The sequence below is a fragment of the Bombus impatiens genome, unplaced genomic scaffold (genome assembly GCF_000188095.3).
Source record: "Bombus impatiens unplaced genomic scaffold, BIMP_2.2 scf_0548, whole genome shotgun sequence".
In the NCBI taxonomy this organism is placed as follows: Eukaryota; Metazoa; Arthropoda; class Insecta; order Hymenoptera; family Apidae; genus Bombus; species Bombus impatiens.
Window position 1 is genome coordinate 1,601,935 of NT_176967.1, and position 17,085 is coordinate 1,619,019.

The 17,085-nt window shown below is 47.4% G+C and overlaps 1 protein-coding gene across 8 annotated transcripts in view; it reads right to left on the reverse strand.

The window, feature by feature from the left end:
- Positions 1–8,843: 8,843 nt before the first annotated feature.
- The window catches only part of LOC100746743 (synaptogenesis protein syg-2), a 23,695-nt gene continuing 15,453 nt past the window's right edge, over positions 8,844–17,085 (reverse strand). For 6 of the 8 annotated variants that reach the window (XM_024369266.2, XM_012388449.3, XM_024369265.2 and 3 more), the window contains 11 exons: positions 15,068–15,227; positions 13,224–13,435; positions 13,032–13,142; positions 12,742–12,957; positions 11,553–11,849; positions 11,336–11,466; positions 11,112–11,271; positions 10,738–11,040; positions 10,015–10,476; positions 9,714–9,923; positions 8,844–9,573 (listed from right to left, as the gene is read on the reverse strand). In XM_024369266.2, coding sequence (XP_024225034.1) covers positions 9,530–9,573; positions 9,714–9,923; positions 10,015–10,476; positions 10,738–11,040; positions 11,112–11,271; positions 11,336–11,466; positions 11,553–11,849; positions 12,742–12,957; positions 13,032–13,142; positions 13,224–13,435; positions 15,068–15,111 — 2,190 coding nt within the window. In that variant the 5' untranslated portion in view covers positions 15,112–15,227 and the 3' untranslated portion in view covers positions 8,844–9,529. Of the gene's footprint in view, positions 9,574–9,713; positions 9,924–10,014; positions 10,477–10,737; positions 11,041–11,111; positions 11,272–11,335; positions 11,467–11,552; positions 11,850–12,741; positions 12,958–13,031; positions 13,143–13,223; positions 13,436–13,524; positions 14,034–15,067; positions 15,228–17,085 lie in introns of those variants that run through there. The other 2 variants (XM_024369264.2, XM_024369267.2) reach the window with 2 other exon arrangements.

Genomic DNA, 17,085 nt, shown 5'->3' on the forward strand with positions numbered 1-17,085 from the left:
TCTCTCCCGCGGGACCCAACTTGGGAGGCAAACCCTCTTAGAAGTTGAATTTCTCTCAACGCCGACCGGTTCCGTTGACGCATCGTTGCTCAACAAAGAAGCCAATTCGCCCGGTTTTACCGTAATTACACGGATGCATTTAGTCGTAAAAACGGTTGAAAGTAAACACGCACGAAATGTTTGATTAACGGAAAATGGCGTTACTCTAATTAGCGAAAAGGGCGGTGCGATACCGCGCGGTGCTTTTCGCTGGTCGTCGCGCTACGTTTCCATTCATTGCCAAAAAATATTCAACGATGTATCGTTGCATTTAGCGTCGCCGATGTTGGTGGAAAGATACGCGAGCGGAAATGGCGGGTGGGTAAGAAACGGGCGAAACTGGCTAATGGGCGAAGGAAAAACGGGAAGGCGTTGGATGGAAGGGGCGTAGGATAAACCGGACAGCGAACGGTTGGAGCAGGGGTGGCTCGTGTCCGTAAAACAAACTGTCGCTACACGAAGTGGATGCTTTTAGCCGGCATGACGCGGTGGCGCGGCGTAAAGCGGCGAGATTGAATTTCTTGCGGCTGTGTCCGTTTCTGTTCGCATTGCTCGGTGACAAAAGTGAAATTTAAAACTGACCCCGGGCCGAAAACGTCAGGCGAAATACGGCTCGGTAGCAATTTCCATTAGGATGATCAGGTCTCGTTCGTAGTAGGTTCGATCGTTCTCGGATTCTCTCGGCATCGGTCTGCTCCCTCACCGCGAAATGAATGTGAAAGCAGCTGTCGCTTCACCACCCTTCCTGCCTCACCTCTCTATTTCTCAGAAAACTTGGAATTACACTCGCATTCGCGTTTGCGGCTAGTCGCGACCTGATGGAAGTGGAATTTGAAATCAGTCTACCTATTTCGACTTCTCTGTCCCCCGAGTATCGACCACGCGGTGGCCAAAGTTGAAAACCGTGTCCGTTCGGTATAACTAGTTTCCTTTTCGAAGATTGGAGTTTCCCGAACGTTTCCCGCTAGTTCCCTCGATCATATTTCACGCTGCTAAAAGAAACCGAGCCACGCGATGAGGACCATTCAAATTGAATCCGAATCGAGCGAGGTTCCCTCAAATATTTACTCGGTGCAGAGCGTAGAAGAACAGCGGCCGACGAACAAGATCGTATCGATTATCCTCGCTTTTCTCTTTTTCTCGTCGATAAGTCGACGATTTACGTCGCGATCGTCGGATCGCTGGAAAATTTTTCTACCAAAAGTTAGCCTAGCGATCCACGCAACCTAGTCGTAACTTTTTTACGGAAGCAGCTCGTACGTTCCAAGTCGGTTTCCAATTCGAACAACGCAGAAACCCGACTGTTTCTCTAAATATTTTACGACCTGCGCTCTTGTTCGAAACTATAACGGTGGTGGTACGCGTCGTAATTCAAGACAGAACGAGTCGCATCCCCTTTCTACTTTGTAATGCCTCATAAAGACACCTTTATCCCAAGTTTTTCATTTTCACGAGCACGCGTTTCGCGGTTGCGGTAACGTGCACACCGATAACGATCGCCGTGCCGTTACCCTTTGCAATATCTATGTATGTTATTCGCTCGATCGGAAATAACTGATCGTCGCTGTATTGTCCGAAGCAACCGTTGCTTTTCGCGTGTTTTACGGGAATGTACTGTATTTACCGTATTTGCTTTTTTCGTTTAACGATTTGCCGCTGCCAATCAATTTTTTCACTCACCCCTTTCCCGACCTTTTCATAGAAAATCATTCGAACTATCGACAGCGATATATTTTAATCCCCCGTCGAGAATCGCGTCTCCGCGGTGAAAAACACGCGAACGTTCCAACGTGCTTCGTGATTTCCGTGGTCGAAAATTTTAGAAATTTTCCCCATCGACGAAATTTTACCAACATCCAGGGTTTGCTGCTTGGAGGGTATTTTTTTGCGACGTTCGTTTCGCGCGACATTTTCACCGGTTCGCATTCTTCTCATCAAGGTGAAAAAACGAACGCGCGGCAACTATCGATCGGAACTTTGCTCGTCGTAGACGAGGAGCAGCATGGTTTTTCCTTCGACCGGCTGGCAAATTATCGCGTGCGAAACCAACGCGTGTCTCCTTCTGCTGTCGCGAAAACTTGTTCCGTCTACTTTAAGTTGTTCCGTTCCCTACGTCGCTAAAACGTCTCTCATCTCGCGTCATGATTCTCACGGGAACACGCTGCTAGTATTCTCCTGCCGAGTTTAAGTTAGAGGAAAACGCGGAGTAGCGATTGTCAAGAGTGCAGTTTACCGGCGGGTAACTGGAAAGAAGTGCGCCTTATTTGGGTCTGTGGCGGCGCTCGGCAACGATGTGTATCGCCAAAACGAAGTGCCTAATGAGCCATCAATATCCCAACGCTCCTTCCGCCGAATGTTCGGGAAGAAGACGCGCGTGGCAACGGTCGCGGATGCCTAACAAACGCGTGGATAGTGGAAATATTGAGAGGCGACAAAAAGAAAAGAATCGAATCCGATCGACAGTTAAGTTCGAACCAGGAAGCGATAAAGTGGAGTTGTAACCGCGCAGCGAGATTGACCGAGAGCGATACGCGACGCGATCAACTTGTTAAAAAATATATTGTTGACCTAAACACCGAGTGATTATTTAACGCGCTGTAGCCAATATCACCTCAGGTCTTTGGTTTGTACCACGTACACGTGTATAGCGAGAATGATTTACACGCAATTTAAGTATCGCGAGAAAGAATGTATTTCGTGGTCGATGCTGCTGGGCGCTATCGATACCGGAGCCTGAAATCTCGGAGCCACGATACAACACTACCGCTCTCGGTCTCGTCCTTAATCGAAATTTTAATGGAAAGATCACAAAGCGAGCTTTCGGCGCTCGGCGGCTTCGAGCAGCAATCGTTTCAACGAGTATCGCGCGAAGACGAAAGAAAACGAAGCATCGCCGCCGCGTCAAAGCGGTCCCTTGAAAAGCGATCAGGCAGGAAAAGCGAAACGATCTCGCTGGGAAACTCCATCGAGTATTAATTGTCTGATCGTGTATGAATTTTACCGTGTTTCCTAGCTTAAAGCGATGGAAACGAACATCGATCGCTTGAAAATTGAACTTTTTGCAACCTACGACCGTGACGACGGTCGACAGTCAAAGCGTGCCGCGAAAACTTCACCCAACTGTTGAAATTTAGGTTAGCGGCAGATATAGGACTTGTACTGCACGTTCCCGTAAGAGACAGCAAAGAGAAGGCAAGAGCGAAAGAGATTCTATCGCTCGCTCTGTCTAACGGGTGCTTTGGTGGCAGAAGGAAAGAGAAAAGGAAGAAGAAGAGCTTGTTGCCGTTGATCGTCACTCTATTCGTGTTCTCCCTACATTTTGTATAAATGAGAGAAGGGAAGGAAAGCGTGTGTGTGTGTGAGAGGGAAGGACATGCAAAGCTGACCTATCTCTGTCGTTCGATGTGGTTTTCAGCTCATCCGTAAGAATGAGCAGATCCGGGCAGTCTATCTGCATGGCGGGAGAGAAGCTGCAAAGGAGAAAAAGTGAGAATCGAAAGGCGGGGCAGGCTTCGAATGGTCGAGGTGAATCTAACCCTCTTTCTATCTTAGCGACGAAGATTGAACGTGGTGGTGGTGAATCGTGCTGAATGTCTAGTCCACAGCGAGCCGAGGGATTCGCAAATTCACCGTGAAATCTTCTGCAAACGGAAGTGAGGTAACTCATTTCCGTTTCATCGGGAGTTCCTTTCGAATTAAAAGAGCTCGGGGCGTTGGCAAACGACGAAAGTAGCGAGAGAGAGAGAGAGAGAGAGAGAGCTAGATACGGAGCGAGGAGGATGCTGGATTAATTAACGTAACGTAATTACGTCCCGCATTGCGAGAGTCACGACGATTCGAGAGTCCGACAGAAGGACAGAGGAGAAAGTTGAGACATCGAATCGATGAATCACCGGACGTGCCATTTTACATCTTCCAAACTGAAAGGTTTTACGTATAATTAAACCACGTTAGCTCTTTGTTCGTTGTTGTTGATGTGTGACGTCGTGATACGGAACGATCGGAAACGTTTACGCGTTATCAGATCATCCATTCCGTGGGGAACGTCACGGACTCGAGAAGAAAGCGCATCTACGAGATAGACGAAATCGGATTTTACGTCGTATCATTTTACTCTGACGAGAATATTTCACGCGCGTTATGGAAAACAATTAGCTACGGCACCATGCCGAGCGATGTACGCTATCGTCTTCCGACGCTGTTATGAAATCAATTTTCTACCCTTGTAAATTGTATATGAGCGTTAATAACGTGCACGCGGTAGCTAGCTCCGTACCATAAACCTATTTTGTCCAATGTATTTTTCATCGCGCAGCGTGGAAGCTCGTGTACCTCGGGTTTCAGAGTATCGCGGCTCATGCATATGATCGTGTGAACTGGAATCGAATCCTGATATTCGAGCAGTCGATTTGCCGGGTAGAAAGCGTGTTAGAGGGTGTTTCGATTGTCGCGTGGATCGATGAAGTCGGTTGTGCCACATCGAATCGAAGTTGTATAGAAGACCGTGGAAAGAAAGAGATTAGACGACGTCGAAGCGAGAAGGTCGGGACGTCGCGTCGCGTCGTAGCGCGGTAGCGATAAAGCAATTCTCCTCCGGAGAGGAGTAAAAACGAGGGTGTGTTCTCGAGCCGTCGTGATTGTCAGGCTCGAAGATTTACCGTCGATCGGATTTTTCTCGCCGAAGGAAATTCAAAAAGTTGGAGACGATGACACGGGATCGGGATCGAATCGTCCCGATGGATTTATTTCGCCAACAGGTGGATTAAATCGCACTAAATCTTGGAGCGGCCGTCGCTTTGAATTAGGTCACTGAACAAATTACGAAACGGCATTAGGTGTAATTTCGTCATCCTTTCGTTTCTCCGATTGAACAACATTTACCGTCGGTATGATACGCGGTATGATACTGATATTTCAGTTATCGAACATGCACGGAAAGTACCTATCTATCTCGGATATCCTACCTGGAACGATATCCTGCGCGAACTTTAATTTTCCCATTATTAGCTGGATCGATTCAATCGCTGCATATCGAATGCACTTAATGGTCGATGGTATTTACGTGTGTAATTACATTTTATAATTACTGTTACGTTAATTAAAATTATGCGTTATTCCATATTAAATTTTCTGCTTTGCGACACGCAAATGAATTAACGAGGATATTCATTACGTACGACCTTTCTCAAAAAGCTAGAAGGTAACGTTCGAATAATCGTTCGAGTCGATCGTTCTTTCTCGATCCGTTCGTATCAACGATAAATATCGGCGAGATCGGTAGTCCCGTTTTATCCTTGCGATTCGTGCGCGGTACAATTCTTTAGTCTTATCGAATTTGCGCGTAATCCAAGGCTATGAAAAGCATTAGAAACTTTTATCGATAATTTCGAACGGATGTGGTCAAGTTTTAATGGTATTAAAGTAAGTCCTCGAACTCGAACACGGTTGTATCGATACGGTAAACACGGTGGTGCACCATCGGCTGTGTACAAACGAATCTTCCGCGCTAAAATTAAATGAAATCCACTGTGCCACCGTCGCCGCCACCGCGTTTCAATTTCTCGTCGTGGGATTGCTTCTAACTCTACGATTTATAATAATTTATGCGCCATAAATATAATAGTATTGGACATTGAGATAAAGGTAATTTCATTGGATGTTCCATACTGTGTCTGTACTATTCTTAGCATTACAAATCATATTCATCATCCGTGGGGCAGTCATGAATTATTTAACGAAGACTATATTGCCGTAAATGGCTGCAATTATTTTAGGTACATGGTTGATATCGGTTAGTGGAATATAACGAATACACTATAACTATTCTGATTCGATTAAACGAACTAATCCCCCGAAAATTATGTGGTCCGGCGTAACGCAAACCGTAGAGTTTCTTTAAGCTAATATTGGGTTGGCAACTAAGCGATTGCGGATTTTGTCATTACCACCTAATGACAAAATCCGCAATCACTTAGTTGCTAACCCAATATATTTGTACGACGAATGGCGGTGGCTCGTACGGGTAATCGTTCTTTACGCCAACAAGGACGTTCGTAGAAATTATTTCCCGTCTATTTTTTCTTTGTCGTGCACGTTTTCGGCGAACGATCGGCGAAAAGTTGGCGAGGAATAGACATAATTCGATGCTTGGAATACGTGGCGTCAGCCCCAGCTTCGGTCATTTCACGTCGATTAAATTCCTTCAACTTTGGGGACGGTCGCAAGAGAATCAAGTCTGGAAAGTTAGGAACGCGAATGGCAAAATATCGGGCCCGTTGAAGAGTTTCGTTCTTGGCTCTTGGTCCGTCCCGTGAAACGTCGTTCCGCGAACAAATTTTTCAGCCGTTAGCCGAGACTCGGGCTAAAATTTTCCACCACGCTTTCCATGTCGTTGCGACTCTACAAATATTCCGTGATTGGTCGAAGCACCGTTTTAACTCTTGGACAGTTCGGTGAACGAAGGTAACGCGCGCCGTTCTTGAAACGAAATTATATCTCGACGGTAATTGCGCGTGCCAGCGAAATTACGCGCAATAGGAATCGGAAAGGTCGGAGGTAAGCGGCGGGAGGAACGGCTGAAAGTTGGGTGAGAACAAGGAAAATGGAAAAATTGAAAAATCTATGAATTGTTGAAAGCCACCGACGCAAATTAAAGGATTTATTCACCTCGCGGGGAGCATTTACCGCGGACGAGCGAGATTTAACCGGTATAAGCGATGACGGGGTGGCAGGTTCGTTGAAAATAACACGAATACCCCGCGGCGTTCTACGAGCGTCGTTTCCCATGACGATAACGATAATACCATGCTTGCCGCGCTACAAAGTATAACCTAATTATCTGTCCGACACGGTGGTTCCTCCGCCTCTGTACGCCTCTGTAATACGCAACTGCATTCAACCGTTACCGGTCCGCTTGCATCTTCATTATAGTGGCGAATGCACGCCGCATTTGCTTACACTTTGCCCGGTCCGTTCGTGACTGGATACGCTTGCTGTCGCCTAACAACTATGTATCTTCTCGCCAGTGAGCCCCGCTGCCTATTCATCTCGAATCCCGAAAACCTCCACCTTTCCTGTCAGCTAACTTTATTAGTTTTCCTATTATTCCCGTACTTATTACGCGATGCAACGAGTCTTGCTTACGAGGTTTTCCCTCATTTCGCGGAATATTTCATACGAGATTGAAGTTACGCGAACCAACTTGAAATTTACACGGTAGTTATACTTCTAGATCGTTATGCTATTCAACTCACTCGAATTTGTGCAGCGATTTTTTCTTCTCGTCATCGATAACCCACGAGTTTTCCAGAATACGATGAAACGCGATAAAGGGAAAAGTTGATGGTCACGCTTTAACGCGTCTGGCAATCTGTAAAGCGATTACTGCGAACGTTGGTAATGCTAATTGAATTTTTCCTGCAATTGGTTGTCGCGCGGCGGCAACTAATTCAGTGAAAATAGAATATCTGTCGCAATCGACGACACGATTATCGCGACGTTGATGAAGTTTCGACCAATGGAGCGTGTCCATGTCCGCCCCGGCACCGAAACGCGTCAACGATGGTAATGAATGTAAAGTAGCTGTTGGATCGAAGAATCATCGCGTCAAAGTTTTTTCACCTTTCCGGATGTTGAACGAGTCCCTGTCATCGAATACGATAACGATGCATCGCATTTACCTACAAATCAACGACGCGTTTACAATTACGTTTCGTAATGTGTAATACAAAGTGCGATCTATGTGTTGTTGCCAGGTAATAATTGGAATCGAACGTGTATGACTAATGTATTTGCGTACATTATATATTATATCGTAAATTTTATATCCTTCTCCTTAGTTTGCATACGCGACGTATGTACGTGCGCGTCCAAATACCCGTCAACGTATAATTCGTTATAATTATTGCGACGTATATTTATGCAAGATTACTCGTAAATAACGAATAAACAGCGCACGATCAAACTTATCGTCGCGCAGTTCGTCAAAGCGAATCGACGTTTTGTAACGAGCCGTTTAACGGGCGATGTTTACTAATCTCCGATTAGTTTCGATCAAAGATTAAATCGATTACTTGCCATTACATTTTCGCGTTTCAAACTTTCCGTATCGCGGTATTCTAGCACGAATTATCGCGTAAGATAATTTTTTGATTTCCACAGCCTGCTCTTGGGAAGCGGAAATCATGTTCGCTCAGAGAGTAACGATCCCCTGAAAGGACTAAACAAATAATCCAAGTGATCGTATACATACATATAACGGGATGTTTAGATTGGCCGGTTCACCTGCTTGCAATTGTTCGCGAACGCCTTCGGCAGGATCTCCAACACGATGCTAAAACGTTGAACTAAACGGACGGCCCTGTATTTACCGCAGAAGTTGAAGTATCACGCTAAACAATACAGTTTGTTTTCGATCAGCGCACTTTCTCGATCCTGGATAAGCGGAAATATCGTATAATTTACGGGCGTCGGATGTTGTTGATTCTCATCGTCTGTTATCTATTCCGGCGAAATCGCACGATCATGATCTTTCGTCCGAATTGGAACGCTACGACCGCCAGCAAAATTACGATCTTTCGTAAAATTGTTTATTGGAGCTGCTGTCGAAACAGTGGACGCGTTATGTTTTTCAGCGATATCGCATCGCGTCGATGGTTAAACGCACGTTTTTTACCAACAATCGATAGCACCAAACATCCGGTATCGGAGGCGTTTTACATTTGGTCTAGAAACTATTTGTTCCGCTCTGAACTACGTACGCTGCATGATGGTTGGGGAGAACATACATCGAATAGACACACGCCTGATATTACGTAAAAATTTATTTGGCCGTTTAATCGCTAATAATACAATCCAGCATTTTCGTACGCTATTTACATAATTAGATAAACGTTTTCGATCTCTTCGAAATCTCGAGATATAATCTTTGAGGTTTCTTCGAAATCTCAAGATAAGATACGCCGAAATCGTTTCGTCGTAAACGCGAAGTTTTTCCGCTCATCTACGAGAAACGACAAGCTTCCGCTGAAGCATCGATTATCATAAAGACACGAGTCGATGAGTACCGTCGCGCAATTACCTATAATACTTTTATTTTTTGTTCATCCGGATGGAAGAAAATAAAAAGAAAAAGGCACAAAGAAAGAAAAAAATATGGCACGTAAATTACAGCAAGAAATGCAATAAATAACGTTCTAAAGTTCGTCATCTAGCCGACGTTTTAAAAGATACTTCCTCGAATACTATTGTAAAAAAAACAGGTACAGGAATTCTGGAAACAGTGTTAAATCATCGGAGGAAACTCACGATGCATCATGTTGTTCTCTTCTTCTCTTATGCCTTACCGAATTACTATCCTAAATCCTAAGGAAAGAGGCACTTGTGCCCGACCGATATATACACAGCGCGTCGCGAAAAGCGTACAAGTATAGTAAACAAGGATGGACGTTTTACCTCTAACTGTACAAAATAAAAAGCAGCCTTTGGAAGATTAATCGTGTAGATCGATCTCGACTCTCTGTAGAAGATCCGGTTCTGTAAATATAAAAAGAAGCGAACATTAACTCAACTAAGATCGCAATTATATGGTTTCAAATAATTTTCAAAGATTCGAGCATTCGCGTGTTAAAACGTTTGCGAAATTTATGCTTTTCGAGAGTCGAAGAAAAGTCTACCGTTTCGATTTTCCTCGATGTACAAGCTCGTTCTTTGAGAACGTCTGCTGTCGCCCGAGTATCTGATCCTTGGCTCGATCCTTTGAGCAGAGACGTAGGTGGGGGTGGTAAAATCGTCCGGACCGTCTTTGAGCGGCGACGCGGTCCTTCTCCTGCAGATAGCCAACCCGATGATCACCCCGATACCGATCAGGATCAAAGCCACCGCACCTTCGATCCAAAATCTCGTTCGCTTTCACTCGTCCATGGACGCGTGTCGTGTGAAACACGTGAGTGTATAAATTTTCCTATATTCGATTACCTGTACCTGTCAAGGCGATCACGATGATCATATTTTCCGAGCTAGCCTTGGGAAGTGCCTTTTTCAGATCCTCCAGAAACAAGCCGTTTCTTTCGATCTTCCCGCCGATAACTTCAGCCACTCGTATATGCTCCAACAGCGCTGGCTCGCTCCTTCCTCTGTCGTTCACAGCGTACACGTATAACGTGTAATCGAAACCGGGTTCAAGACCGTGCAGCTGAAAGCTTGGCCTTGGATTTCTCTCTTGATATATCGCCGGTACGTCTCCGACCATTCCCTGGTCGCTTTGAGGCGCGTGGAGCGTCGGCGGATTCATCTGAACGACCCCGGAGTTTCTCGGTATCCCTCGAACTTCGAGCAAAAAGTATTGCGGGGAACCACCATCGGCGCCGGGCACGCAATTCACTTGCAGCGAGGTGGTTTCATTGTGCAGAGAACAGTCGAACGGTGGCTGCGGTGGCTCTGCGAATCGTAACGTTCGTTACTTTACAGAGGAACAGTGACTCGTCGTCAAAGATAATTCGAAAACTTGGTCGACAAATCGAACGGCCGTGAAATGGCGCTATCGACGAAACACGTTGAACTTGGCTTCTTAAGGAAGCTTCGTCCCTTTACCGCGAGACGCTTTCAAATAAAAAGCGGAAGAGCACGCGAAAACGTCGAAGTTTCGTCGGCATGCTTTCGTGGAATTTGTTCTAGTTATCAATTTCCAAGGACACGTACTTCCGGGCACGATGTTGAATACACAAGGGGTCCTTTGTCTGCCGACGCTGTTGCTCGCCCAGCAAGCCAGAGTTCCAAAGTCGGCGTCGGTGGTAGGAGTGTACTCGAGAACGCTAACGAGCCCGTTATTCCGAGCTCTGGAGTTTGGCATCGGCAACACGTCACCGCGCGTTCCGTTGTACGTCCAAGAGAATCGCACCGCGTCTTTCGGAACAGCGTCGACTTCGCAGCGTAGCGACACCGTTTCGTGGCGACCAGCCGTGACCTCGCGTCGCTCGTAACCTGCTCTGCATCTCGGCGCGTCTATCCGGCAGAACAATCTCCGTTGAGAAAGTCGAAATTGCAGTAGTAGCAGCCGAGAAACATGTACTTACATTTCATCTGAACGAAAATCGGAGGGCTCCGACCCTCTCCCACGGAATTCACCGCTTCGCACGAATACTCGCCTGCATGAGCCAGAGTGAGTACCCTCAGCGTTAACGTGTTGGAGGCTATCAGCGTTCCACCGGTCACGTCGTGCTCCAATCGATCGTCCTGAAAGGGCCCGTGATTCGTACTCCCTCTTAGAACCGAGTAATCGCGTAAAAGCTCTTCCTACCTTGTGGTACCAAATGATTCGGGTCGGAGGTGGGTTACTCTCCACGTCGCACACCAGCTTCAGATCGTCCCCTTCTCTGAGAGTATCCAGGACGTAACCGGTGGCTAGGTCGATGGAAACAACCGGTATGTCTAAACGCGAAAGTCACAGAAGCTGTGTGTCATTTTGGGAAGATGTACGTATCGTTTGATAAGATGGAAAAAGAGGGAAACCTTACAGGCAACGTCCAAGATCTCAGTTTCTTCGAGCACTCCGCCGGGAAATCTGGGATTTTCGGCTCTGCAGGTTAATCTCTTGCCATTGTCGTCTTTGCCAAGGACCAGAGCCAGCTTGCTGATCGTCGAATTGCTTCTCTGCGTAGTCGACACGTTGGGATCGCCTATCGTCTGTCCGCCTAGCCTCCAGATGATCCTGGCAGCGGGAGAACTTCCCCAGGTTTCACAGCGTGCCGCGAGCGGACGCCCGGCGTAGATTTGACTGTCGATCAGGACGATCTTTACGATCGCAGGCTTCACTGCGAAACGAATCGACGATTACGAATTTCGTTCGTGCGTATACTCGATCGAGATAGCATGCCGCGAAGAAAACGCCTGCTTCGCCTGCGTTCCTTTTCTCGCTCGATCGCTTCAGCGATTCTCCAAGGATCCGCGACTGCCTACAAAAAATTGCTAGGAGGACGAGTCCTATAGCTGGTTCGAGCCGTGGCGAAAATAACGGGTCGAGGGAGCCACATGCTCGCCACTCGAACCGCGTATTTTTACTTTCAACGACAATTCCACGAAATACGACCGTCAAAGGAGTTAAGAAGAGGCCCGCGCGAAATCGTTGGAATTCATCTCGCTTCCGCCGCGGGTCACTAGCTCCAACTATATTTAAATTTCTTTCTTGTTCGTCGGCCGAGCCGCAGGACATTCGGATGAATAAGAGCGATATTTCTTGCCACGCAGGATGTCCGGCGCTTATGTTGCAACGTAGGAAGCCATTGAGCGTGCGGTGCGGTTCGAACATCGAACAGCCTCGATCTGGCTAGAAATTTGAACGCCTCGCGAGAAATACGCGCGGCTTACGTAATATTTAGAAGCCGCGCGCGCTCGTAGATACGCTTTTTCCTCGGAACGACTTGGATCGTGCAAGATATCGACAGGGCGGACGCAAAAGGCGAACGCTAGGAGAAGAACGCGTGGACGGAACTAAATCGGACTAACTTGTCGCTTAAGCCGTCCGCGATCGCTTTTAGCACGCGTTAAGATTCGAAGATGCGACCTTGTGGAGCGCGCTTATTCGTTCTATTTTATTCTTGCCAGATGTTAGGCTCGCGCGCCACTCGCGATTGCCCTTTCTGAACCGCGTCGTTTGTTTCGCCGTTGTCAAAGCCAGTCGACGAGAAAACACTACGCGATACTCACGGTAAACATCTAGAGGCACTTCGCGAACGATCGGAGAGGTCATCTGCTCCGACTGAGCTCTGCATTCGAGCTTCGTGCCCCACAACGATCTCGTCACCTCGTTGATGAAAAGACGGTTCACCGTGAATTTGCTCGGGGAACCGATAGAAATTGTGTCAACGACGGAGTCCAATATCTTACCGTCCTTCCACCATACTACCGTAGGCTTCGGTCTTCCTAAGATAAATAATAACACGATTAGGGCAACTGTGCAAGAACTTGGATCGTTGGAAAAAAGTACAAGTGTTTACCCCCAGACACCTGACAGGTCAAGTCGAGATTGTAACCTTCCAAGAAGGGTCCAGCCACTCTTGTCACCTCTCGCCCCTGAGCATCGTATATCACAGGTCTGGATGGTTCTTCTGGAAAGAGGAGAAAAACGCGAACTCGTTACGCCTGTTACGATCGAACGGCAAACGTTCTACCCTTTGGACGATACTCACCGACGAGCGTGAGATTCACCCGAAAGTTCCTCGTCGGGGAATTGATAAAATCTACCCTACATCTGAAGATTCCTTGGTCTTTGAATGTGACCTTGGTAACTTTGAGCTTAGCTCGATGGCCATCACCGATCTGAAAGTAGGTCCTCTTGCCGAGATCATCGCTGACCGCCCAATGAACGGCGGAGGCGAGATCTTTGCCTCTTGCGTCCAGGCTGCGCAGAAAGACGAGCAACGTTTTTCGATCGTCGAACACAATTTGTTTCCTTTCGCTGCGGCATCAAGATCAAAGTAGCGAGGTTACCCGGTTACCCGGAGCATTCTGCCGATCAGCAGGTCGAAATTCTTGGCTCGACAATCGACGAGTCAACGATCGGGCGAGTTGACGTTTCCGGGTGTAAAAGGAGGTGGTAAACACCGGACCGTGGACCCCCCTTGGCCAGTTTTAGTGACTAACTCTAGCACGCGCATCTATTTACGGAGAAAAAAAGGATAGTTGGCAAGCACGTAGTCAGCGAATTTAGATTCACCGCGAACGGTTGACCGTTACGCAATGTCGAAGAGGAAATCTCCGCGGCAACACGACGGAAAAAGAATCAACTCGCAGTCGATTTGCTGCAAATTGTGACGCCGGTTGTAAACGTCTCGCTCTTCTCCAACTATTTCGTAACTGTACCAACTTCTTTCCCGCGCTCTTCTTCCCTCGGATTTTCGTTTCTTCTTGACGGTTGCCTGCTACGAGCCTCGTGGGGAGCCGAAGGAAAAAAAACTGTGTCGAAGGGCACAGACCATTGGTACGAATAACCGAACTCGTAAAATCTCAAAGCCACCTGCTTTGCGTTCGTCTCGCTCGACGTCCCTCCTTTCCGGCGTATTTTTTTACGATCGCTCTTTCACGCGGAACAGACCCAGCCGCAAAAGGGATTTTCTTTTCTCTTCGAATCCACGCGTTTGCCCTTTCCCAGGAAAATTCTTTATGCCGTAATCTCGCGCTCGTACAACGATGCCCGGTTCGCGATTAATGGCTCGCCGACACTGAAACAGACCGTTCCATTTTACGGACAAACTTACAACTCCCGTTCATAAATAAACCATCCGGAATACACTGTTTACGTGTATTTGTCAGCACGAAATGACGATCCACCACTCTATTTCTGAAAGTTCGTTGGTATTAAGAAATTCCAACGGTCGATGCCAACCATCCTCGACGGTCTTTTGGTTTATTTACGTTACGCGATCTACCTCAATCCTACTTTCGGTCGAACGGTCAATCGCGACTCGTGGAGCACGCGCGATCATTTTGATTAAACTGGTCGTTGGCTGTTGAGAGTCGACGAATAAGATAGCGGTGATAAGGATCGCGGCTTATTTCCAAGAACGACGGCAGAGTCCCGACTGCATAATAGAGCAAGACGGTACAGAGGAACCCTATTTCGGATGCTTGGCTTGAGATATTTCGAGATACGATGTCAGAACAATGGCATCTAGGAATATTAAGCGTGGTCGACAAGCGACCACGCGACTCGTGCTCGAGCTTCTTCCTTCCTGATGGATTTCGCGTTAACGACAAGTTGGCGAAACGGATGTCAAAGGAACGCGTATATCCGGTAAAATAAAGTCACGGTGAATCGATGTCTGTCGTTTATCTTTACTCTGTTCGGCTATCATTCTTTTATCGTACATTTTGCGTGACCAAAGCAGAGAAGAGAAAAGAAAAAAATGGATTTGTAAATTCGGTCCATCGTGTTACGCCAAATAACATACACGGGATTAGGATACAACAGCTAGCTTTGTCCTTTGTCCGGACGAGATAGAAGGAAAGGAATGGAATGGCGGGAGAACGTTACCTGTAAAGAGGTATCCCAGCGGTGTCTTTGAACCAAAGCACCATGTTCACGGAGTCGGTCGGTGTCGGTGGAGTGATGTCGCATGGTAATTCGACGTCTTTGCCCTCGCTGCCCCACACCAATCTGAGCGGCGCTGTAAGAGCGTGAGTCGTAGTAGACCCTTAAAAAGAAACGCAGGAAAGAATATATAAGCATCGTTACTAAGATGTTAGTTTTCGAGGGAGATTCACGGGGTAACGAAAAGAGGCCGGGACCACCCCTTTTCGTCGTATCCTCTGCTCGGTCGTTCGTTAAGGGTGACGCGAAGCGACGAAGAAAGTGGCGCTAATGAAGCGATTCCCTGGCAGCCGAACTGTCGTCGCGCACGCTTCGTCGCGTACCAGGCCACGGCACACCACCAACACAATACCAGCAAAACTCTATGACAATGCGATCCTTTTTGGCCCGCTATTGTGCTCATTACGCTACGAACTCGTCGTTTTTGCCTATTCTAGGAAACGAGCCATACGCTGGCGCACGCACTCGCGTTTCGATTAAAATAGGATTTAACCGAGTCGAGTTCGAATAAGAGACACGCCGGTAAATCTTACAAGCCGATGCTGTAGTTACAGGCAATTTCATAAGTAAGCGCGTCGTGCCGATGCTCCACTTTCTTAATCTCGCAATTATCCGCCGAGAACGCGACAAGGTTTCTCGATAGTCGACGATGGAAAATCGAGCCTAGCGCGAACTAGAGATAGCGAGTGCCAAGAGAGAACGACCGAGTTATCAATGGCATACCGCGATGTACATTAACACTGGTTCTCATATACGCACGTGCGCGTTCGTGTTATATCGTTTCTATTTTCTCCATGGGTGAAACTTGGTAACGTCGCAACGATTCTAAGTTTAAATCGCGACCGATGTAGGCAGAAAATTACGGACGATGATGCATCGCTCCGATATCGAACAACCTGCGGGATGCTCGTGATATCCGGATAGAAGAATCGCGTTGACGTTTCAAAGGAAATATCAAGAGGGCTGACTGGAGGGGCTCGCTTGCGCGCGGCCACCATTCTCTTCTTTCGCTCGTCGACGCTTTCCATTTTCCATGCTGTGTAGGTTTTTCGTGTTCGCACGGCGTAACACGACGCTGAAAGGCGAACGACCGAACCTAGTTTGTCTTCTCGACAGAGCGTTTCGTCGCCGCGTTGCGCTCGGCCAGGCTTCAATCTGTTCGTAAACCGGCGACACGCAAACGCGGTCTCGCTATTACGTAATTTGACGTGTTATTTCGATCGACCGACGTCGATATTCCATAGATCGAAATCAGAGACGAGCTAACAGATCGCGTTTCGCGGAACTACAGCGTTCAGAGAGCTTCCAAGGCTACTACTATCGTCCGAATGGAGCGTTTGTAATCAAGATTTTCAAACATCGACGCGATGTATATCCCTAATTTTGGTCGGAGAGCCGTGTGCCTGTGGTTCTTTTCCAAACAATCGTTTTCCGCTCGTGCATCGTTGCATCTCGGAATAGAATTCCGATATCCAACGGAAATTGGTAACGATTCGAAGAAAAAATCTGTACGTTAAAGTGTACTGTTATGTAAATAATGCTCGGCCGAGGGGTAGCCCTGTTATTTTTGTATCACGCTCGTTAGGAAAGCGCGCTTCCGCCGGCTTGTCTATTTTCGTGTCCCTTCCTCAGATTTCTTTCTTTCGCGTGTTTCTTCTTTTTTACCCGATTCGATGTCCATCTTTCGCGAATCGAATCGGCGAGTATCTCGAGGCGGCCATTACAGTAATCTACGAGCGACGAACACGACGAGTGGAGTAACGCGGAGTCATGACTAAGCGAGGTTGGCACGAGGCTCCATGGCGTCGGGGACCTCTGCGCAACATGGAATTAATTTACGAGTTTTTATCGGCGTCTATCCGCGGCCCTCCGATCCGCTGCTCGTGCGGGCTCGCTACGCGATACCGTGCAATTTCCTGCCTTTTGTCCCGCTCGTACAACGTATTCGAGTCTTGTCCGCC